The sequence below is a fragment of the Suricata suricatta genome, chromosome 15 (assembly GCF_006229205.1).
Source record: "Suricata suricatta isolate VVHF042 chromosome 15, meerkat_22Aug2017_6uvM2_HiC, whole genome shotgun sequence".
Classification (NCBI taxonomy): domain Eukaryota; kingdom Metazoa; phylum Chordata; class Mammalia; order Carnivora; family Herpestidae; genus Suricata; species Suricata suricatta.
Window position 1 is genome coordinate 16653755 of NC_043714.1, and position 24732 is coordinate 16678486.

The window sequence follows — 24732 nt, forward strand, 5'->3', positions numbered from 1 at the left end:
TCTGTTTAGCAAAAAGACTGTTTAGAAAATAAAAAAGTAGGCTATAGAAGTTATTTGCCAATCATATATCTGACAATGGACGTATGTGAATATATATAACTAAAAACTCTTAAAATTCAACAGTAAAACAAATAACCAAATTTAAAAATGAACAGAAGACTTAAGATACTTCACCAAAAAGATATTATGTGACAAATACATGAAAAAATGTTCAACATCAACAGCCATTAAGGAAATGCAAATGATAACCACAATGAGATACCACTATACACCTCTTTAAATAGTTTAAAAGTAGTTAAAATATAGACACCAACAAGAGTTGGCAAGGATGTGGAGCACCTGGAACTCTCCAACACTGATGATGGAAATGTGAAATGGCACAGCCACTTGGGAAAGAAAACACTTTGGACGTTTCTTATAAAGTTAAACATACACTTACCATATGACCCAGCAGTCCCACTCCTGGGTACCTACCCTAGAGAAATGAAAACTTATGTTCAAATAAAAAATCTATACCCGAATGTTTATAGCAGCTCTAGACATACTATCAAAAACTAGAAACAACTCAAAGGTCCTTCTTCAATGGGTGATATATAAACTGTAATACATGCATACAATGGACTATTACTCAGCAATAAAAAGAACAATTAATACAAGCAGCAATTTCGATGAATCTTCAAGACATACTGAATGAAAAACCCAAACTCAAAGCTTACATACTATATGATTCAATGTATATAACATCCTCAAAAAGACAAAACTATAGTGACAGAACAGTGACTGTTTACTTGTATTAAAATATAAAAGTAAAAAGCAAAATAAGATGCTTATGTCCATGCACAGGCTTGGCAAAAGAGGATCTCCAGTAATGTGAGGTAGCTGGTTGCATTTTTAATACTCCACAGGTGCTCTTGGTGAATAGCCAAGGATGAGAACAGCTGTAATTCCTTGAATTTGATTTCTCAGTTCCTTCTGCTACATCTTTAGGTCAGGCTTTTATCTCTCATCAGGCCTACTGATGGCTCATCTCCATTCTTGAGCCCTACTACATTAGTGCCAGAGTGACCTCTGACAGCATAAATTTCAAGGTCTTCAGCACAAGACCCTCTAAGACTTGGTTCTTGGCAACCACTCTCATTTCTCTGCATGCCTTTCTTGCATCCCACACTCCAAAACTAAAAGAACACTCTAAATCCCTTGAAGTGACCTATTTCACACCTCCAGGCTTTCTGCTCAAACTATATCCTCTGCCTGGAATTCTACCTCCCACCACGAATCTGCCTGCCAGGTAACTTTTAAGACTGGTTTGGTTACATATTTTGTCATTCCCAGCAGTTTTCTGTCCATGCTCACCATCGTCAATATAATATTGCCCACAAGCCTCATCTCCTACTATTATTGCCTCACACTTAAGACTCTTAATGCCAATCTTCTGGGTAACTCTCTCCCAAACTTCATGTTTTTTTCAGCTACTAATGCCTTCACTAATGTTATTCCTCCTTCCAAGAATACTCTTCCCACCCTTCTTTCCTGGCTAACATATATTGATTCTATAATAAACAACTCTCATCTCTAAGAAGTCTTTCCCTGCACTTCCAGGCTAAAATAATTACACCACTTCTCTATCTCCATAACCTCTCTGGTTATCATTATCAATAGCTACATTATACTGAAATTATTTTGTGTGTCCATTTACCTCAATTTGCTCTTTAATAGCAAAGGCCATCTTTTAGATCTATTCTTCAGACTTAGCATCATATCTGGAACAAATAAGTTCGTAACAAATATTTCTTGAAGAAATACATAAATGAGAGTAAATTAGGCAACTTAATACACAGCTCCTTTTCTTCAAAAGAACCTACATGATGGACTATATACTGAGTAACACCTAAACCTCTATCTAAGCTCACCTTGCTCTCTCCTTAGCTCTTATTATGTTATTAACAACTGTCAACTAGGCAGCTTTATTTAGATGTCTCACATGTACCTCAAAATCAATGTAACCATACCTGAATCCATATTCTTCCTCAATTTTGTCTCTTAAATGTGGTCATTTTCTTGGTAAACGGATCCAATAGCCCAAAATCACATTAGAAACCTGAATCATCCTAACACTCAGTTATGAAGTCCTGCTAATTTGTTGAGATCTAACCTCCCCATATAGGCCCTGTTTCTTCCAATCTGGCTATACCAAGAGCTGTTATTCTAACAGTCTTACTGCCTACAGTTCTGAACCACAAAGATATTTTTCATAATGCCAACAGTGATCTTTCTGAACTGCAACATCATTTCATTCCGTTGCTTGAGACTCTACAGACTGTAAGAAAAAGTCTAAACTCCTTGGCATGGTTTAAAAAGTCTTCTGGCCCATTGTCTTCTCCAGACTCCTCTCTCTCCTTACCCACTCTATCAGACTACACCCTACACTCACACCAAAATGTCCTGCATTTCCCAAGAGATACCCATACTAACTCATACATGTATGCTTAAACTTGTTCCATCTATAATGTTCTTCCACAGCATAGTCATCTAGTGATCTTCCAAGCCTGAAGTCTAAGATAGATTCCATTATAAAGCTATACCAGATCCATGCTCCCACACAACCACTACTCTTGGAAAGAACTTATCAATTCTTCCTTTGGGTTTCCAACAATTTTATATAGGTCTACAATAGCACCTGTCATGTATAAGATATATTATTATATATGGCAATCCATTTCCTCTCAGAACACTATAAGCTGCTTGAAGGCAGAGGCCATAAAAGGTCCCTAGGATCCACAGTATCTAATAAAATGTAAGACACATTGAAAGTATTCAGTAAATGTTTATTAATGTAATTTAAAAATTCCTTATATTTGCTTTAACCCTGTGGTAAAATCAAGAGTTCAAAATAAAAAAATTGAGGAGGAGGAGGCAAGATGGCGGAGAAGTAGGGAGGTCCAAACTTTTCACCCGCCCACATCTCTCAAACAAAGAACTGAAGCCATAAGACACTGAGCCACAAGAGTCTGGGAGGAAAAGAGACAGAGTCCACTAAGAAGACAACCTTATAGTTGTCTTCTCAAGAAAACAAGCCAGAGTACACATGGTGGAGAGTCTCAAATATCACTACGAGTAGGGAAATAAAATAACCAAAGGCACAACAAGAGAGACCAAGGGACACTGTTAAAAGAACACCTCCTAAACAGACAGGCCCTACAGAGTCAATGAGGCTCCTTTAATATAGCAATACTCATAGGTGCAGAGTACATAAGAAGCTTTTAAAACTGACAAAAGACAGAAAGCTAGCCAAAATGACGAATGGACGAACTCTCCTCTAAAGAAATTCCAGGAAGAAGTCACAGCTACAGAATTGCTCAAAACACATATAAGCAACATAACTGAGCAAGATTTTATGAGTATCTAGGACAGGTTATTTCTACTTTTGTCATTTTTTTATTTTTTTTAATGTTTACTTGTTTTTTGTTTTATAATAGTTTATTGTCAAATTGGTTTCCATATAACACCCAGTGCTTCTCCCCAAAAGTGCCCCCCCCTCCATGACCATCATCCCCTTCCCCCTTCAGCCCTCGGTTCGTTTTCAGGATTCAATAGTCTCTCATGATTTGTGTCCCTCTCTCTCCCCAGCATTCTTTCCCCCTTCCCCTCCCTATGGTCCTCTGTTAGGTTTCTCCTGTTAGACTTATGAGTGCAAACATGGTATCTGTCCTTCTCCGCCTGACTTATGTCACTCAGCATGACAACCCTCGAGGTCCATCCACTTTGCTACAAATGGCCAGATTTCATTCTTTCTTGTTGCCATGTAGTACTCCATTGTAAATATATACCACATCTTCTTGATCCATTCATCAGGTGATGGACATTTAGGCTCGTTCCATGATTTGGCTATTGTAGAAAGTGCCGCTATCAACATTGCGGTACATGTTGAGCAAGATTTTAGAACAATCGTCACAAAATGAATTGCTGGGCTTAAAAAAGGCATGGAAGACATCAGAGAAGCTACTGCTACAAAGACTACAGACCTTAAAAATAGTTGTGACAAATTAAAAAATGCTATAAATGAGGTGAATAATAAAATGTAGGCAATCACTGTACAGATTGAAGAGGCAGAGAGATAACTGAATTATAAGACACAATTATAGAAAAAGAGGAAGCCAAGCAAAAGAGAGATAAATTGATCCAGGAGCACGAAAGGAGAATTCGAGAACTGAGTGATACAATCAAACAGAACACTATCCGTATCATAATGCACTCCTGAAGAAAAAGGGAGAGAGGAAGGCACTGAAGAGGTACTTGAACAAACTATAGCTAAGAACTTCTCCAGTCTGGGGATGGAAACAGACACTGAAATCCAAGAGGCACAGAGAACTTCCCTCAGACGCAACTTGAATCAATCTTCAGCACAATATATCATAGGGAAACTGGCAAAATAAAAGGATAAAGAAAGAATTCTGAAAAGCAGCTAGAGATAAAAGGGCCCTAACATACAAAGGGAAACCTATTAGAGTAGTTACAGACCTATCTACTGAAACTTGGCAGGCCAGAAAGGAATGGTAGGAAATCTTCAATGTGATGAACAGAAAAAATATGCAGCCAAGAATCCCTTATCCAGCAAGCCTGTCATTCAGAATAGGAGAGATAAAGGTTGTCCAAATAAACAAAAATTGAAAGAATTCATCACCACTAAACTGGCCCTACAAGAAATAATAAGAGACACTCTATGAGGGAAATGTTACAAGGAACACAAGGTACCAGAGACACCACTATGAGTATGAATCCTACAGAGAACATAATGACTCTACACCCATAGTTTTCAATAATAACACTGAATGTAAATGGACAAAAAGCTCCAATCAAAAGACTTAGAGGCGCCTGGGTGGCTCAGTCGGTTTAGCATCCAACTTCAGCTCAGGTCACAATCTCGCAGTTCATGAGTTCGAATGCCACAGCGGGCACTGTGCTGACAGCTCAGAGCCTCAAGCCTGCTTCTGATTCTGTGTCTCCCTCTCTCTGACCCTCTCCCGCACATGCTCTGTGTCTTTCTCTCTCAAAATAATAAATAAACATTAAAAAAAATTTTTTTAAGACATAGGTTAACAGAATGGATTAAAAAAACCAAAATCCATCTATTTGCTGTCTATAAGAGACTCATTTTAGACCTGAAGACACCTTCAGATTGAAAGTAAGGAGATGGAGAAATACCTATCATGCGACTGGAAGTCAAAAGAAAGCCAGGGTAGCCATACTTATATCAGACAAACTGGACTTTAAAGGCAGTAACAGGAGATGAAGAAGGGCAGTATATAATAATTACAGGGTCTCTCCATCAGGAAGAGCTAACAATTATAAACATCTACGCACCAAATTCGGGAGCACCCAAACACATAAAACAGTTAATCACAAACAGAAATAATCATATTGATAAGAATGTGCTAATTGCAGGGGATTTTAATACTCCACATACAGCAATGGATAGATCAACCAGACAGAAAATCACTAAGGAAACAATGGACCTGAATGACACACTGGAACAGATGGATTTGACAGATACATTTAGAACTCAACATCCTGAGGCTATGGAATTTACTTTCTTCTCAAGTGCACCATGGTACGTTCTCCAAGACAGACCACATAGTGGGTCATAAGGCAGCCCTCCATAAATATAAATGAACTTAGATCATACCATGCACACTTTCAGATCACAATGCTATGAAACTTGAAATTAACCACAGAAAAAAGTCTGGAAAGCCTCCCAAAACATGGGGGTTAAAGACCACCCTACTAAAGAACGATCGAGCCAATCAGGCACAAGCAATTAGAGAAATTAAAAAAATATATGGAAACAAATGAAAATGAAAATACAACAATCCAAAGTCTTTGGGATGCAGCAAAGGCAGTCCTAACAGGAAAGTATATTGCCATCCAGGCCTACTTCAAGAAAGTAGAAAAACACCAAAACAAAATCTAACAGCAAACCTAAAGGAACTAGAAGGAGAGCAGCAAGAGCACCCCAAACTCAGCAGAAGAAGAGAAACAGCAAAGATCAGGGCAGAAATAAACAATATAGAATCCAAAACAACAGTTGAAGAGACCAATAAAACCAATAGTTGGTTTTTTCAAAAAATAAAATTGATAAACCTCTAACCAGGCTGCTCCAAACAAAAAGAGAAAGAACTCAGACAAAATCATCAATGAAAATGGATCTATCACAACCAATCCCTCAGAAATAAAGCAATTATCAGGGGATACTATGAAAACTTATATGGCAACAAACTGAACCTAGAAGAAATGGACAAATTCCTAAACACATGCACTACCAAAATTCAAACGGGAAGAGATAGAAAACCTGAACAGACCCATGACCACTGAAGACATTGAAACAGTTATCAAAAATCTCCCAATGAATAAGAGCCCTGGGCCAGATGGCTTCCCTGGGGCATTCTACCAGACATTTAATGCAGAAGTCGACACCCATTCTTCTCAAGCTATTCCAAAAAACAGAAATAGAAGAAAAACTTCTGGACTTATTCTACAAAGCCAGTCACGCTGATTCCCAAACAAGACAGGGATCCAGCAAAAAAAAAAGAGAGAGAGAGAGAGAGAGAGAGAGAGAGAGAGAGAGAGAGAGAGAAAGAACTACAGGCCAATATCCTTGATGAATACAGATGCAAAAACACTCAGCAAGATACTAGCAAATTAAATTCAATAGCATATAAAAAGAAATATCCATCATGATCAAGTGGGATTCATTCCTGGGTTACAGGGCTGGTTCAATATTCCCAAATCAATCAATATGATACACCACATTAACAAAAGAAAAGATAAAAACCATATGATCCTGTCGATAGATACAGAAAAAGCATTCGACAAAATACAGCATCCTTTAATAAAAACCCTCAAGAAAGTCAGGATAGAAGGAATTTACATGAACATCAAAAAAGCCATTTATGAAAAGCCCACACCTAATATCATCCTCAATGGGGAAATACTGAGAGCTTTCCCTCTGAGATCAGGAACACGACAGGGATGTCCACTCTCACCACTGTTGTTTAACATAGTGCTGGAAGTCCTAGCATCAGCGATCAGACAACAAAAGGAAATAAAAAGCATCAGAATTGGCAAAGACAAAGTCAAACTTTCAGTTTTTGCAGATAACATAATACTGTACATGGAAAACTCGTCAGACTTCACCAGAAGCCTATTAGAACTGATCCATGAATTCAGCAAAGTTGCAGGGTACAAAATCAAGGTACAGAGATCAGTGACACTTTTATACACCAATAATGAAGCGATAGAAAGAGAAATCAAGAAACTGATCCCATTTACAATTGCACAAAAAACCATAAAATACCTAGGAATAAACATAACCAAAGATGTAAAAGATCTGTATGATGAAAACTATAGAAAACTTATGAAGGCAATTGAAGAAGACACAAAGAAATAGAAAAACATTCCATGCTCATGCATCAGAAGAATAAGCATTGTTAAAATGTCATTACCCAAAGCAATGTACACATTCAATGCAATACCAATCAAAATTGCACCAGCCTTCTTCACAAAGTTAGAACAAACTATTCTAAAATTTGTACAGAACCACAAAAGACCCCAAATAGCCAAAGTAATGTTGTAGAAGAAAACCAAAATGGAGGCATCACAATCCCACACTTTAGCCTCTACTACAAAGCTGTTATCATCAAGACAGTATGGTATTGGCACAAAAACAGACACATAGACCAATGGAACAGAATAGAAAACCCCGAATTGTACCCACAAATGTATGGCCAATAAATCTTTGACAAAGCGGGAAATAGTATTCAAGACAAGAAACCATCAAAACCCTCGAGGAAAAAGTGATGGGCATGGAGGAGGGCATTTGTGGGGATGAGCACTGGGTGTTATACGGAAACCAACTTAACAATAATCTATAAAAAAACAAAATAACAAGATTTAATATATTAGGTTATCCCAAATAGCCATCCTAATTTGCTTTTGTAACAGAAAATAGCGAATAATTAGTGTTACTCCCCAACACACAAAACAAGGTATGGGCAACAAATTAAAACAAGGGCTTATATGTGTTAAATAGTTCCTACACATAGCAAAGTATAGCAACTTGTTTTTAATACTTTCTCACTTCACCATTCTGTACCTTTCTACTACCTATTCTTTCTTACTCACAACCTCATGGTATCCTCAAGTTACATAAAGAAGTTCATTTCAGGCCTGCCCAGTTCTGTAATTTCCCATGTTCCAAAATTAATCCATTCTCTCTCCTTTTTCAGTCAAATTTCTCATCCTCTCAATGGGCAAAACTCAAGTTGATGATGAAGCAAAGAAAGCATTCACCAGAAATCTAAGGACAGCACCAACAAATGAGTAACTAATATGTTTACTATTTCCTAAGATTATCTGCATTTTAAAAGAGGTAATAATAAATGCAAATAAATACTGAATTGGTATAATAAGAGATTTTCAAGGAGAAATTTCCCAGTGGGTGAGGAAGAGAAGGAACACAGAGGTTGTTCATCACCTCACAACTAACCACGTTATAATCACATTACAATAGAATGAGCACAAATTTGGGGTCACTGATTTCAGGCAAGCATTTATCAACATAGAAGAATAATAACATCTATAACTCACACTATTATTTTGTGACTCAACTGAAATATACAGAAAAATACTTAATAAATGGCATGTTCTATGTATAGCTGGTACTTGAACAACAGGGGTTTAATCTGCCCAGGCCTGCTTATACTGGTTTTATTCTGTTTTGTTGAGAAGTGACAGCAAAAGCCACAAGGCATTTATTCCCAACTGCCCACCCCACTCTCCACAGGACTGAATGGAAGGCAACTGGCACATAGGTCATGCCTTCGGTCTTCTAAGTACCAAAGAGAGGCCTGCCTAGATGGTCAGTAGCACCATTCCTTTGGCCCAGGACCAGGCTGGTGGACAGGAGGTTCTGCTGAAGCAGAGGAATGCACCGAGACGGCAAGGTGCAAGCTGTGCTGGGAGCCCTTCTTCTCCCAGCACTCAAGCAAGGCTGTGGCATCAGAATACCCCAAGCCCTTGGAGCCCCTCCCAGGCTGGCCAGCCTTGCCCCACCCCCAACCTCCCAATGGGCACATTCACATGTGGCTTTAGCCACCAATGATCACAGGCCCATGATAGACCTCCAGGCAGATGGGGCCCCTGCCACAGTACTGAGCCTCCAGGTCAGTAGTGCTGCCTGAGAGCAGCCCAGTGGCTGCCCCTGCTGAGTCAAGGCCACCAGGTTCTGGTACACTGCCAACTCCAGGGGGCCAAACCCACCCCCATGGCCGTTGGACCGCCTATCGGCAGATTTTTTTCAACAAATATAGTACTTTAAGTATTTTTCCGATGAATTTCTCAACATTTTCTTTTTCTAGCTTACTTTATTGTTAGAATACAGTATATGGTACATTTTACACACAAATTAAGTGTTGATCAACTGTTTATCAGTAAGGCTTCCAGCCAACAGTAAGCCATTAGTAAAGTTTTGGGGGAATCAAAAGTTACGTGAGTATTTTTGACTGTGCATGGGGGTCAGTGCCCCCAATTCCCACCCTGTCCAAAGGTCAACTGTAATTGAAAAGAACTTGGTATCTAACTCCAAAAAAGAGGGAGACCCAAGAATTTGCAAGACTAAGTCTATACCAGTTAACACTAACGGTCTTTCTGTAGATCTCAAGAAACTCTATTCTTCAATCAATTTTTCATACCTTTTCTAAATGTGTCGAGAAGGTCACACTAAATACATTCAAGGAAAGAAGAGCTTCTAAAACCTGTAGAATTTTCTTGGCTTAGGATGTGAGTTGAAAACCAAGGCTTTCTTTGTGTTTTGGAGGATATATAGCAACCAATGGAGTTTTCTCAGAAAGACTTTTTAATTCTTACATGATATTTAGATTACCAGAGGCATAAATTATAAGTATTTCCTAGTCAAAAGTCTGGTTTAGATCAGTTATTCTCTCTCCGTTTGAGAGCATGATGGTATTACCTGAAAAACAAAATTTCTTTCCTATTATTATAAGCTAATGAGTGATGAAGCTCAGAGTACAATTTTTAATTGATAATTAGGTGTCCTCTAAGCAATACCAAAAACACATTTAAACTGTCTCTGTGTTTGCTACTAGGCAGACTTGGTAGTAAATAAATATGACTATCACTCAATCAGGTAGCTTTTAGGTCTTCCACCTTCTTTTCTTGGTTGTACTATCTACTTCAATATGAAGGCCACTGCTTGCCTTTGTGAGTTTTTTTCTTTTTCCTCCTAACTCTACATTTAAACACTACATGCCTGGGGAGTCTTTAATGACATAAATTTGTCTAACAACCTTATAGATATTGCATTGTAGTTCTGCAAAACAAGACAATGAAACATATCTCTCAATATACTGTTCAAAATTTCCTTGTATTTGCAACACTTTTAGTATGTACTTAGGAATACATATTTGTTTAAAGGTAAATACTATTATACAATATATAATACATTATAGATCTTTTTATATTTTTCCACTCATTCATCTTCTCATACCAATGAATGTATTTCCAGTATGTCACTATGCTTTGTGGCATTCCAATGCATGGACATACCATTTTTATTTAACCAATTCCATATTGTTGACAACTTACTTTCAACTTTTAATAGGTTAAAGAGTACAATGATGTACCTTCACAACATGTCTGTTTTCTAAAAATTCTTTGATGTTACTTGAAATAAAATGAATGAGAAATATATTATTTGAAATAAAGGGAATGACAGAAAGGAGTGGACAGATGAAGGAGATACGGAAAGGAGAGGAAGGAAAGAAACAACACAGAGCAGTAGAGTAAGACATGGATTTTTTTAAAGATGAGAAATCGTATATTAGAGTTTATTAGCAGAGTTGCTATTGCTGTTCTATCATTTTCAGCAAATTCCTATTACTTAAGTTTACCTAGGGTAAAACTCTTCCTTGCAATCTTAAACTCTTAACAATTCCTTCTTTGGAAGCTTACTTTCTCTGCCTTAATATTTATGGGATTTTTTTAAATCCTGAATTTTATTTTTTTTAATGTTTATTTTTGAGAGAGCGCACATGCGCAGAAAGAGAGGGAAAGAGGATCCCCAGCAGAGAGAGGATCCTCTGGCTAATAGCACAGAGCCAGATATGGGGCTCGAACTCACAAACTGAGATCATGACCTGGGCTGAAACCAAGAGTTAGACACTTAACAGATTGAGCCACCCAGCTGCCCCTATCCTGAATTTTAAATAACATCCATAGATTTAAACTTTTAAGAATCTCAGTGTAAAGAATTTTTTTCTCCTAGAATATGGCAGTTAGCATGCACAGGTGTTTTTCAGTGCAGACATTTCCATACGTCGCTGGTTATTATTTTGTGTGCAATTTCAAATTAATTTTTTTCATTAAGAAAAAAAGAATTAACCCTATGTCAGACAGGTTTAGATACCTAGGATACCTCTCATTCTTTTGCTTTCGATTCCCCCCAGATCCAGTAAAAGATTGCTCTTAATCTGGCTTTCCATCATGCAGTGAACTTTCCTCCATTTCTACAATTTATTGGTCATTTGGGAGGTCACATGAAGGGTTATTAACCAGGTGTCTAGTTGCTTTCTGATGATTTTTAATTGTCTCAATTGTTTTAAAATATGTCTCTATGAATCAAGAATGGATTCATATATCAATTTTAAAGATTCTGAGGTTTGAAAAGAAAAGACAGATGAGAATCAGGCAGCAAATGAACACAAAGGAGTGGTTCGTAAAAAAACGAACTGAATTTTGTGATAATTTTTTAAGTCAAAAGTTCAAGATAAAAGTTTAAAAAATAAACATGGAGGTGTGCCTGGGTGGCTCAGTCAGTTAAGCGTCCAGCTTCAGCTCAGGTCATGATCTCATGGTTGTGGGTTCGAGCCCCACATCAGGCTCTGTGCTGACAGAAGCTCAGAGCCTGGAACCTGTCTTCAGATTCTGTCTCTCTCTCTCTGTCTCTCTCTCTCTCTCTGACCCTCCTCTGCTCGTGCTGTCTCTCTGTCTCTCAAAAATAAACATTAAAAAAATAAATAAACATGGAAAGCTGAAAAAAAGCAAACATTCTTGACATTTAATTTCTAAATGCAAAGATATTTTTATTTTTTTACACATCTCCTGGAAAGCCGAATTATTAACAGTGAGTATCCTAGACAAAATATTTGGAGACATTAATTTACAGAATCAACCAAAGCTTTACATTAAGAAAGTTTAGTCAAGCAAACTAATGAAAGATTGTAATTATACAGAATAGCATTAGTATTGCATGAGTGGCAATCAAAGCTCCTTATTTGCTTAGTCAAAGATGATACAACTTTAATAGTGTTAAAAAAGAAAACTTCATTGAACATTTTAAAAAAGCATTTTATCACACCTTATTCCATCAGGCATTCTCAATTTAGATTAGCATAGTGCCTAACATGGTATCTGATTAGTCCTCACTGCCACTTATTTGTTTATATTTTTTATAAGTGGTATTCAGTGAGACAAAATTGATAGAAACCATCATGGGGGCATTAAAAAAATTAAGGGATACTCAATTTAATATAAAATTTAAAGTCTCTCAATAAATATTCCTAAGTATAATTTTAATTTAGTAATAAAACAGAAAAAACTGTTCTTTCCTAAAGACATTTTTCATTCAAACCAAGAAAAACCAAACAAACAAAAAGAATTATAATGATGATAATCTGAATGCCTAAGCTTTTTATAAGGAAATCAGATTTTGGTATATTAATCACTTAAGTGTGCTTTTTGAAATGTAAGGGAATACTACAAACAGAAAAATATGTTTTGACTATTTCAAAAGGAATATAACCCAATGAATATGTAATCACATATAAAAGTTTAAGATACCATATACTGGCATATTTGTTGACATTTTAAGGGAACTGTGTGCTACATATTAGCCCAAAAAAGTTCCTTTCTTCCTAATTTGCCATTCACAAGTCTTCTCTAATAGTCATAAAAATGGGGGTTGGGGTGAGAACAGAGAAAATAAAATAGCTTTCATTTCATATAACAAACACACAGATGCACTTGTAAAAAAAAAAATACATTCTGGTAAGTTTAATTTCTGTCCATGTATCTTGTAGCAAAATAACTTGAGACAGTATTCACTATTAAACTCTGTCCTCTAATCATAATAAAATACTTATCTTGGACACTTGTATGTATTTTAAAAGTTTAGTTATCAAGTATTAATTGTTAATTTAAGTATTAACTGGTATCAAAGATACTATATTTCTATTCATTATTAGAAGATGCATGTTGTTCCATTTTCACTTCTAAAGATACAAGCACATCAGAAATTATGCATAAACTTTGGCTTGTAAGTGCACCAAACACATTCTTGATTATCATGTAAGAATTAAAACTTAAGGAATAAAGAGAACCTAATAAAGTAGGCAAAATAATTTCTTTCCAACTGTAACATTTTTTATCTTATATGTAAAAACAAAAGGTAGAAATGCTAACTAAGCATTATGTTATTAAGATGCTAAGCATAAGCACTAAAGAACAAAAAACAATTATCTTAAAATTTAGGAAAGACCTTAAACACCATTATAAAAAAATAAGAAGCAATCAGGACTAATCGATCCTATCAGATATCATGCTAGGCACTATGCTAACAAAAAATTGAGAATCATCAATGGTATAAGTAATAAAATGCTTAAATTAATAATTGTTTTCTACTACCTATGAATTCAAAGGGAGAAAATAAACCTATTAAATAAATATTTCAGATTATACCCTACATAAATTCAAGAAAATAAGTACCATAAAAGTCAAAATTTATAGAAAACAAAAGCATACTTATCCAAATGGTAAAGGGGAAGTCTTTGTTTTCTATTTTTAGAACAGAAAAAAAATTGCAAGGAAAGATGAAAAGGAATAATTAAATAAAAATAGGTCAAAACCAATAAATCTAAAGAGAATGAATACTCATCTTTTTTTTCCTCAATAATCAGCTATATACTTGCACCCAGAACAGGGAGAGTACGAGTCATAAATGACCATACTCTAACTCAGCAAGCTCAATCTCAGCATTTATTACAGATAATTCTGCACATATAATACTCAAAGAATTTTGCTGGGATAAATAAAAAATAGATATAAAAGTCTGTAAGCAAAATTTAAATGTAAATGTCCCCAAACTCAAAAACACTTTAAAACAGGGCATATTATTAACATACTTGGTAGGAAGACAAAATACATACAACAGAAAATGCCTATGAGGACACCTGGGTGGCTTAGTCGCTTAAGCATCTGGCTCTTCATTTTGGCTAGGTTGTGATCCCACAGTTAGTGAGCTCAAGCTCCATGTCAGGCTCTGCACTGACAGTGTAGATACTGTTTGGAATTCTCTCTTTGGCCCTCCCCTGCTCACTCTCTCTCAAAACAAATAAATATACTTTAAGAGAAAAAAAGAAAATTCATGTGAAATAATGACAAGAGACTATACAACTGAAAATTATGACAATTACACAATAATTATAAGTATATACCTATGAAAGCCACTGAGCTATACAACCACTTATTTTTTAGTGACAAAGTCTTATTTCCTATTAGATGACATTTTAATAAGATTTTGTTTTTACTTCAGTTCTTAAAATGATTTGAGGGGCACCTGGGTGGCTTAGTCAGTTAAGCATCCAACTTTGGCTCAGGTCATGATCTCGTGGTCCATGAATTGAAGCCACATGTAGGGCTCTACGCTGACAACACAGAGCCTGGAGCTTGCTTCAGATTCTGTGTCTCCCTCTCTCTCTGCCCTCCCCCCATTCGCGCGCGCGCTCTCTCTCTCTCTCTCTCTCTCTCTCTCTCAAAAATAAATAAACATTAAAAAATTTTAGAATAAAGTCTGGAAAGAACACCTCACAAACTTAATAGTGTTTCAAAGAAATAACACTTCATATCAACTAAGATGGCTAAAATAAAAAAGACAGTAATAATTTTGGTTGGCAAGGATATAAGAAGCCCTAGTACATTGCTGATGAGAATGTAACAGGGTGCAGCCACTTTGGAAAACATCTTAAGTATCTTAAAAAGTTAAACAGATTTATCATATGACCCAGCAATTCTACTCCTTGCTAGTAACTATACAAAAGAGAAATTTAGGTCCACATAAAGACTTACACACAAATATTCACAGCAGCATTATTCATTTATCCCAAATGTCTAGCTACTGGTGAATAACCAAATGTGGTACATTCACACTTTGGAATACTATTCAGTAATAAAAAGAAATGAAATACTGATACTTGCTATAACATGAATGAACCTCAACCTTTCTGACTGAAAGAAGCCAGACACAAAAGACCATATATGTATGATTATACTAATAAGAAATATACAGAAAAGGCAAATCTGGACACAGAAAGTAGATTAGTAGATACCTAGAGCTGGGGGTGGCACCAGGGATTAACTGTAAATGGGCACTAGGGATCTTACTGAGGTAACAGAAATGTCCTAAAACTGGAGTATGGTTATGGCTGCACAACTCAATGAACTTAGTAAAAATCATTACATTTAAAATGGGCAGATTTGGAGGCAACTAGCTAGCTTAGTCTGAAAAGTATTGGACCCTCGATCATGGGGTCGTGAGTTGAGGCCCCACACTGGGTATAGAGATTAAATAAATGAACTTAAAAAAAAAAAAGATTTTATAGTATGTAAATTATACCTCAACAAAGTTGTTTTTCATAAAGTTGGGGCCCCTGGGTGGCTCAGTCTGTTAAACGTCCGACTTCGACTCAGGTCATGATCTCATGGTTCGTGAGTTCAGCCCCCCACATCGGGCTCTGTATTGACAGCTCAGAGCCTTGAGCCTGCTTTGGATTCCGTGTCTCCCTCTCTCTCTCTACCCTCCCGTGCTTGTGCTCTCTTTCTCTCTCTCTCTTTCAAAAATGAATAATCAGGGGCGCCTGGGTGGCTCAGTCAGTTAAGCAGACGACTTCGGCTCAAGTCATGATCTCGCAGTTCATGGGTTCCAGCCCTGTGTCGGGCTTTGTGCTGACAGATCAGAGCCTGGAGCCTGCTTCAGATTCTGTATCTCCCTGTCTCTCTGCCTCTCCCCTGTTTGCACTCTGCCTCTCTCTGTCTCAAAAATAAACATTACTAAAAAAAATTTTTTTTAAATAAATAAAGTTAGCAATGGCTATCTTTACCCTAATAGTGTCATGGGTGATTTTTTCCCCCAGTTTTACTTTTGAAAATAAGGTTTTCTTTATTTAAAACAAAAAGAGTAAACTGCCAAATTTACTGGATTTATGTACAAATAAAAGTGACTGAGCAAAGACAAGGGGACTCTCTTCTGAATAAAGTAATTGTCATATCTATTTTGCTTATTTTTCATTGATTATTTCATTTCTTAGCAAGGTTCTAGGGAGATAAAGAATTATTAAACAGCTGATTAAGTGATTCAAATTTGAGAGAAAAATATTAACTGACCCACATGGATTTTGCTAAAGGTCCTGCCAGGGTAATTTTGTAAGATGAAATATTTTAAAGGTTGTTTTTCACAATCTTTCCTCGATAAGATAACATAAGCTACATAGACCAATGTAGTCACAACAAGTCTAAATCTAAGCAAAACAAAAATACTAAAAGAACATAAACCTTTTAACTACTTGGGCCCAGGACCCTTTTATAAAGAACTTTTTCTTTATAAGACTCGCACACGCTAAACCTTCAGAATAATTACTTTCTAGTAATTATGAAATTTAGGTAACTTATGAAATTTTTGTAATTTATGAAACAAATCAGCCAAAGACTGCATTTGACTGTATAAATGGAAGCTCAAATCAAACTGGGTCTGAAAATTTAGGATAAAGGGAACTTTTACTACTTTCCTATGGCTACGTTAACAAATTACCACAAACTTGGCGGTTTAAAAACAACAGAAATTTGCTCTCCTAGCTCTGGAGCCCAGATGACTGAGACATACTACCTCTGAAGGCTCCAGGGAAGGCTCCTTGCCTCTTCCTACCTTCTGGTGACTACAGGCATGCCTTGGCTTACTTATACCTCCATAACTCCATACAGCATAACTCCAATTTCTTCTTCCATTTTCACATGGCCTTCTTCCTTCAGGTGTCTCCCTCCCTGTCCCTTCCTCTACTTATAAGGACATCAGTCACTGGATTTAGGAGCCACCCTAAATACAAAATGATTTCATCTGGAGACCCTCAACTAATTACATCTACAAAGATCTTATCCCAAAAAGGGACTAGACCAGTTGTGTTTAAATATATGAAAGTTCGTTCTCTTAGGAAACACCTCACTGAAAAAAATTAACTCAAATTTAAATTGTTTTGTGCAGTTGAAAATATCCTATCATTTTAATTTGCCCTTTTCTCAGTAGAAAGTTTCCTAGTATATCATCAGGACACTCTATCATTAAAAAATTATAATAAAACACAAAGGGTTAGATGAAAATGTTTTACTGTAACAACTTATTTCCCAAAGTCTATTTCTCTCTTGGTGTTCCACATCACGGTGAATGCCCTCTCCAACAACCCCGCAGCTCTGACTACAAAACTGCTGTCATACAACCAATCCATCAGCAAATCCTGTGGACTCCTTTAAAATATATTCCAGGGGCGCCTGGGTGGCTCAGTCGGTTAGGCCTCCGACTTCGGCTCAGGTCAGATCTCACATTCGTGGGTTCGAGCCCCGCGTCGGGCTCTGTGCTGACAGCTAGCTCGGAGCCTGGAGCCTGTTTCAGATGCTGTGTCTCCCTCTCTCTCTGACCCTCCCCCTCTCATGCTCTGTCTTCTGTATCAAAAATAAATAAAGCATTAAAAAAAAAAATTTAAAAAATAAAAAAAATAAAATAAAATATATTCCAAATGCAACCAATTCTCACTGTCTTCATGAGCCTAGTCTAAATCACTACCTTGCTGGGCCAAAGTGAACCTTTTAAAATATAAATCTGCTATATCACTCTCCAATACAAAATTCTCCAGTGGTTTGGTCACAGACAGAATAAAAATCCAAAGTCATTCTCCTCTCCTACCACTCCCCTTCTACCCCAGCCACACAAACTTCCTTTCATCCTGGAACATACCAAGCATACACCTGTCTTACTGCAACCTTTATTTCTATTTCATCCAGGTATATGAAAGACTGAATCTCTCTTGTGTCACCTCTCTGCTGAAATGTCACCTCATAGAAAGGCCGTTCCTGACAACGCTACCTAAAACTGCACTCCTGGCTCACTCTCCCTTTATCCTTCGGAACTACTGCTTCAGAAAATAACAATCTAATGATCTATGTTAGTTTGTTCTTTACTGTTAGCCTCAATCCACTAGAAAGTAAGTTCCATGAAAGCACTGGAATATTCGGCACATGCTAGCACAACTATTATCCAAATGAAAAACATACCTACCTTTGAATGGCAACAATAGCTTTTTCACATATTTTCCTTTCCAAATATCCCCACCTCCATTTTGTGAGGAATATTACAAAAAATATTTCCCCAAGTTACTTCCCATTCACAATAAATTTTTATTCTGCTTTGAAAAAAAAATTACTAACAGACATTTCTCTACAAGTATTATTAGGAACAGCAACCAGTTGCTTGCCATTAGATGAAATGGGAAACAGGGGTAGTTCTCATTTCACAGTCCTTTGATCTGGTAACACTCTGCCCAACTGCTCCTTTCCTCTTCCTACACTACCAGTAGAACTGCTTTCCCAAAACACACTCTTCTGGAGAATGATCTCATTAACAGTTAGGGCTATTGTATCTACCCTATTGTATCTCAACCTTATCAGTAATTAAGGCCTTTCTTTCCCTTGAATAGTGTCCCAAAGTAAATTCCAAGGAACAACGTTTCACAGAGGTGTTAACAGACACTGAAAAGGGTCAAACAAATTTGGGAAAAACTTCAATAAGCAAAATAGAGCAGATATCCTTCCTAGAGGACTTTTCTTCGGAATCTTAACTATGTTAATATAGACTGTAAATCTCCACAATGGAAAGAATATATACACTGAAATCCAAACCTACTTTTTTCAACTCAAACTTTTTTTTTAATTTTTTTTTTTTTTTTACTGTTTTTATTTATTTTAGAGAGGGAGAGACACAGCATGAGCAGGGGAGGGTCAGAGAGGGAGGAAGACACAGAATCTGAAGACAGGCTCCAGGCTCTGAGCTGTGCTCACAGAGCCTGATGCGGGGCTCAAACCCTCGAGCCGTGAGATCGTGACCTGAGCCAAAGTCGGACGCTTAACCGACTGAGCCACCCAGGTGCCCCATTTTCAACTCAAACTTAACAGAATCTTTCATCATTTCATTCATTACTCTTTTTTCCCCAGCTATCTCAAAAATCTTCGTAGCTTAACTTACCAAAAACACTTTTTACTTTAGATAACAAAAAAGGTTTAAAAGGAGACTTGCTAATAGATTTATATTATAATTAAAATGTTCACTGCGAAATGTCATTGGGAGTAAGTCATTCTTTTTTTTTTCATAAATGGTAAGGAATAACAAATGTTGATATTACCAAAAGCATAAAATTGGGGTCAATAGCACTCACGTAATCTCCCCTCCATCCATATATCCCTTTTTTATAATACCACTAGCCAAAAACAAGGGTGGGATTGGAGGTACAGAATCAAGTTCTGTAAATTTTTAGTCTAAATATTTTACTTCTATTTCTGGGGGGTAACTATAATGGTAGGTAAAAGACTCTTAAATAAAAAAAACTAAATCAGTAGGATCATTTTAGAATATGCTAAACAACACAAATTCACAACCTGATGCAAAAATCACTTCCCTCACAAGTCCTCTTTTTCTCCATCATTCTCCCATATCTCAAGAGATCCCACCCTTATGACTCCCTTGCCTCTAAAATCTTCTTCTGCACCCTTTTCATTCCTATTCTGTGTCAGTGCCAGGTTCCAACTTGAACTAGTTCATCCTAACATTTGCAGAATATCTTCATAGATATCTGATATTAGAAGCAGAAGCTGAACTAGTCGTAGACCTAACATCAAAGAAACTCCTGAAACTTAGAGGTCTGATTGGAATATGGCACAAATGCACCCTCCCCGTGAGACAAACAATGCTACCTTCAAGTCTGATCCTCCAACAATCCTAAATTCTTTGAAACTAAAAATAGCTCAGCTGTTGTCTCATCTGCCAGCAGATGGCCAGACTATTTTTAATTCAGGATTCTAGAGAGCAGGAATGGATCAAGCTAAGCTAGGGCAGCCTAGAAGCCCTCTGCAGAGTTTAGTCTTAGCTGCAGAGGGCTGTAGTGGGGCAGGTACCAAGAGAGGGCAATCTGGAGCTGTTCTTGGGCTTTGGAGCTTCACACTGATTTTAACAATGTAGATGTGAGGGGTTTTTTGTTGTTGTTGTTGTTGTTTTTCTGTTTTGCTGTTGTTTTTACCATTCTTTAAAATAAACTCTGAAATGTAAAATAATTTATTAATAATTTATTTAAAATGTTAAATTAATCTGCATACCCTTTAAAATTTTCATTATTTTTCTTTTAAATCTTTTTGTTTTTATTTATTTATTTTTGTTTTTTATTTATTTTTGAGAGACAGAGAGAGACAGCCCGAGCAGGGGAGGGTCAGAAAGAGAAGGAGACACAGAATCTGAAGCAGGCTCCAGGCTCTGAACTAGCTGTCAGCACAGAGCCCGACGAGGGGCTTGAACCCATGAACCATGAGATCATGACCTGAGCCAAAGTCGGAAGCTTAACTGGCTGAGCCACCCAGGTGGCTCTTTATTATTCTTCTTGTTGTGAAGATAAAATAACATTTTCTTTATGTAGTATCTTTGCAAATGGATTTTGTTTTAATAAAGTAAAATCTCCCCTAGCCTCAATAAGGTGCCCTAAAACCTTTAATGAAAAAACATAGTTTTCTTAAGAATTGTGATGAAATATAATTTCATCAGTATTGTTTAGAGATTTCTCATTTATACTGGCCACTATATTAAAAGGTAACTATATTTTGAATACCAGTGCTCTGCTCTGAAATCTCCTCACATGCCAATAAAATGATTTTAAAACACAAAAGGATTAAAAGCCTCACATACTGTATATTTTCCTGTTTACTGCTGATCTCCCTTCACCTCAATAGGTGCTCAGTAAATATTTGGGGGTGGGGAAGAGAAAGAACGCAGGCAGGTGTTATTTAGAAGAGTCATATAGAGAGGATATTTAGAGTATTATAACACTCACTTCTATACTTCCATCATCCAACTCCTACCATTCACAACCTAATCTAGATCAGGGATGATCAAACCAATCCATTCCAGTTTACATTCCCATCCTGCTTGATGGCCACACAGTTTATCAAGAGACCAAAGTGGGCCTGGATTCTCAATAATGAAGACCAAAGAGAGACTTATAATAGGTTCCAGGGACAATACATATTTGAAGATACCATCTTACTGCAAGACATTACACTTTCTGTAAAAATAAAATGAGTTATCCCTAATCATTTATGTTTGGCAATAATGTAAAAGTATGACTGGAAGGAAAGAAAATCCATTAGGGACTAACCACCTTGAGATTGTTCAATGAGATGTTGCAGGAGAGTAAATGTAACTCTTAGAAAATGTGAGAAAAAGCCTTATATGTTAAGAAAGTACCGTGTTGCCTAGCTCCTGCCTGGGTAGTCACATTCCTCACAATAAAGCTCTGCTAATTGTATGGAAGAATGGGCAAAAAGTAAAAACCTGACAAAATCTGCAGGAGAGAATTCCTAGTATCACTACCAAGTAGCTGCTATAATACCTAGATATGGCAAGGACCAGGCTATAAGCCCTCTAAAGGTGCCAATCAAGAAGGGCAAGAACACTCAATGCACAAGTTAACAAGCTGTGTGTTCATGTTAATGGCTCGTTAGAGGGGATGTAACTTTACAATCATTAAGTTCCATATCCCAATTTTAGAAGGAAGGAGAATAAGGCCCAAGGACTTGACTATACTGCAATGTAACAGAACTGCAATTTAACCCAGGATCTCAGATTCTCCTTCCACTGAACTCCACATTAAAACACACTCACGGGAGCACCTGGGTGGCTCAGTTGGTTAAGCCTCCAACTTCGGCTCAGGTCAGATCTCACGTTCCTGGGTTCAAGCCCCGCGTCAGGCTCTGTGCTGACAGCTAGCTCAGAGCCTGGAGCCTGCTTCCAGTTCTGTGTCTCCTTCTCTCTCTGCCCCTCCCCCTCTCATGCTCTGTCTCTCTCTCTCTCTCTCTCTCTCTCTCTCTCAAAAATAAATAAAACATTAAAAAATTTAAAAAAAAACCACACTCACTTAGGGGCACCTGGGTGGCTCAGTTGGATCAGTGTCTGACTACTGGTTTCCGCTCAGGTCATGATCTCACAATTCATGAGTTCAAACCCCACATCAGGCTCTGCACTGGCAGTGAAGAGCCTGCTTGGGATTCTTTCTCCCTCTCTCTCTCTCTGACCCTCCCGTGTTCTCTCTCAAAATAAATCAATCTACTTAAATAATACTCTCACTTATATTGACTTTTTGGAGAGGAAAAATGTGTACACACAACAGATTCCATTTCTTTACTCTAATACCTATAAGTTAATATATTAAAAATATATTTAACGTGGAAAATCTGGTCTCAAACTAAACCTTTAGTTTGAATCCCTAAAGTTCTTTAACCTACAAGTTATTGATAAACACGTAATTCTCTTAAAAACTCTAAAAATAATTTCTTCCCTCATCCCACCCCAATTTAATAATTACGCCTTTCAAGACCTAGATGTAAATTCAATTTTTTACACTATACATTGTCTTCTCGCACACCTAGAGCAGCCTTTCATTAGCTACAAGAATAACAAAAGATGAACTTCTGATCCATGACGGGCCAGAAAACTAAACTTAAACCACTATACCACAGATTTTTTTTTTAAAAATTCTTAATGAAATTCTTTGGTAATGTTTTTCACATCACCACCTTAAAATATCTAAAACAGAAGGAAAAACAATGTAGCTTATTGTAGCAAGTTAGGAACTAGTGTAGTTTAATAATTAAAAGGCCTTTGCTGCTGTCTTTGCCGTTTACTTCAGCACACATTTTAGTTATTGGGGATTTCTCCCCTTTCAGGAACACTTTTTTTCCAAAGCCCGTTTAACAAGTTTCATTTTCCTGTCAATTCGATATAGTCTATTTCCAGTGCTATAAAATAAAAGCGTAAGCATTAAGAATTCATCTTCGTGTTAAATGTCCTGGTCTCTCCTTAAACGATTTCATCTTTGATGGATGCCACAGATCAGTGTTCTCCCTTTAACAATTCCTCATCTTGCCTGGCCTCACTATAGGTATTGTTTGGAATTACTCTGCTATGGGCTTCAATACACTAGATCTCCGTCTGAACTATAAATCAGAATTTAAGCTAGAGAGCAGCTGCCACTGTCCAGACATGTGGCTGGTGGGTGTCATTGTCTTTTTCTTTTTCCCCTTTTCAAAACCTCCCTTTCTTGTCATAAAGCCAGCATATTTAAAGGTCCTTTACTTGCTCGCCTTTATATCGCCACCCCCACCCCTTAACCTCCGGTTTTGTTCTTCCAGGTCAGCCCAGTCACATACAACATCACTCTGGTTTTCTCGAGGCGGAGGTGGAGAAATGTCAGGATGGGCTACACCTCTTGTAAACCCCTGCTCAAGCCTGTCAACAAGGGAACAACTTCGGCCTATCTTCCCAAAGTATCACACCAAACGAGAAAGTTATCGAAATTACGATACGGAATCCTTCCCACGCCCAATCTTGACAAATCAGCTCCACCTCGATTTCCAAGCTAATAAACAACAGCTCATCTTCCGCTCATCACAAAGGGTGATATCCTGTCCGCACCGCACGGTCCACCAGCAAGATCTTCTCAGACTCTCAAGTCGAGTCCAAGCCCTGCCGCGTTCCCCGAGCCCAGCTAACTGCCCTTCCTCCTCCACCCTGCCTCTGCTCCACGTCCAGCCGAGTTAGCGTCAACTCCAGCCAGGGAGCAGAGAGCTTCGCGACGGCTCCCTGGGGTCAGCGGCGCCGGCTCAGGGCAGCCCCAGACGACCCCACCTCCCGAGGCGGCGGCCGCGCGGGCCGCCCCTACCGCCCGCCCCGGGCCTCCTCCCCGCTCACCTAACGCCACCTCGCACGCTTTGCGCAGCTGGGAGTGATGCGCCTTCTTCACTTCCTTGTCGGCCAAAATCTTTTCCAGGGCCCGGGTCAGGAACATGTTCTTCGTCTTCTTCCCCTCATACATGGACGCAGAGAAGGAGGCGGCGGCTCGTCCGACCCGCGGCTCCCAGCGGCTGGAGGGGAGGAGGGGTAAGAGGGGGGGAGGAAGCGAAGAGAGAAAGGAGAGGGGGTGGCAGTGGAGGAGAGGAGGCGTGGAGGGCAGCGGCAGGATCAGGAAGGGGCAGGCAGGTGGGAGCAGCCGTGGTGCAGGCGAGGGGCACGGAGGTCTTCACCGCCTCTAGAGAGGCCTCCCTTAGAGGGCCGCGCCCGTCGGACCTCCGCTCCCCCGGCCTGGGGTCGCTTCCCGGCCACCCCCCTCACTCGCCCCTCCGGCCCAGGGGCGGCGAGGGAGCCCAGCCTGGGCAGCCGTCTGCCGGGAGCCGAGGGACGTGGCGGCGGCGGCTCAGAAGCCCGAAGAGAGCACGGCTGCCCTGACTACTGTGGGGATTAGCACCCGC

The 24732-nt window shown here is 38.3% G+C and overlaps 1 protein-coding gene across 3 annotated transcripts in view; it reads right to left on the reverse strand.

Moving 5' to 3' along the window:
• Positions 1–24726, reverse strand: part of ARFGEF1 (ADP ribosylation factor guanine nucleotide exchange factor 1) — a 153930-nt gene extending 129204 nt beyond the window's left edge. For all 3 annotated transcript variants that reach the window (XM_029924028.1, XM_029924027.1, XM_029924029.1), the window contains exon 1: positions 24176–24726. In XM_029924028.1, coding sequence (XP_029779888.1) covers positions 24176–24299 — 124 coding nt within the window. In that variant the 5' untranslated portion in view covers positions 24300–24726. The remainder of the gene's footprint in view (positions 1–24175) is intronic.
• Between the last annotated feature and the right edge of the window lie 6 nt (positions 24727–24732).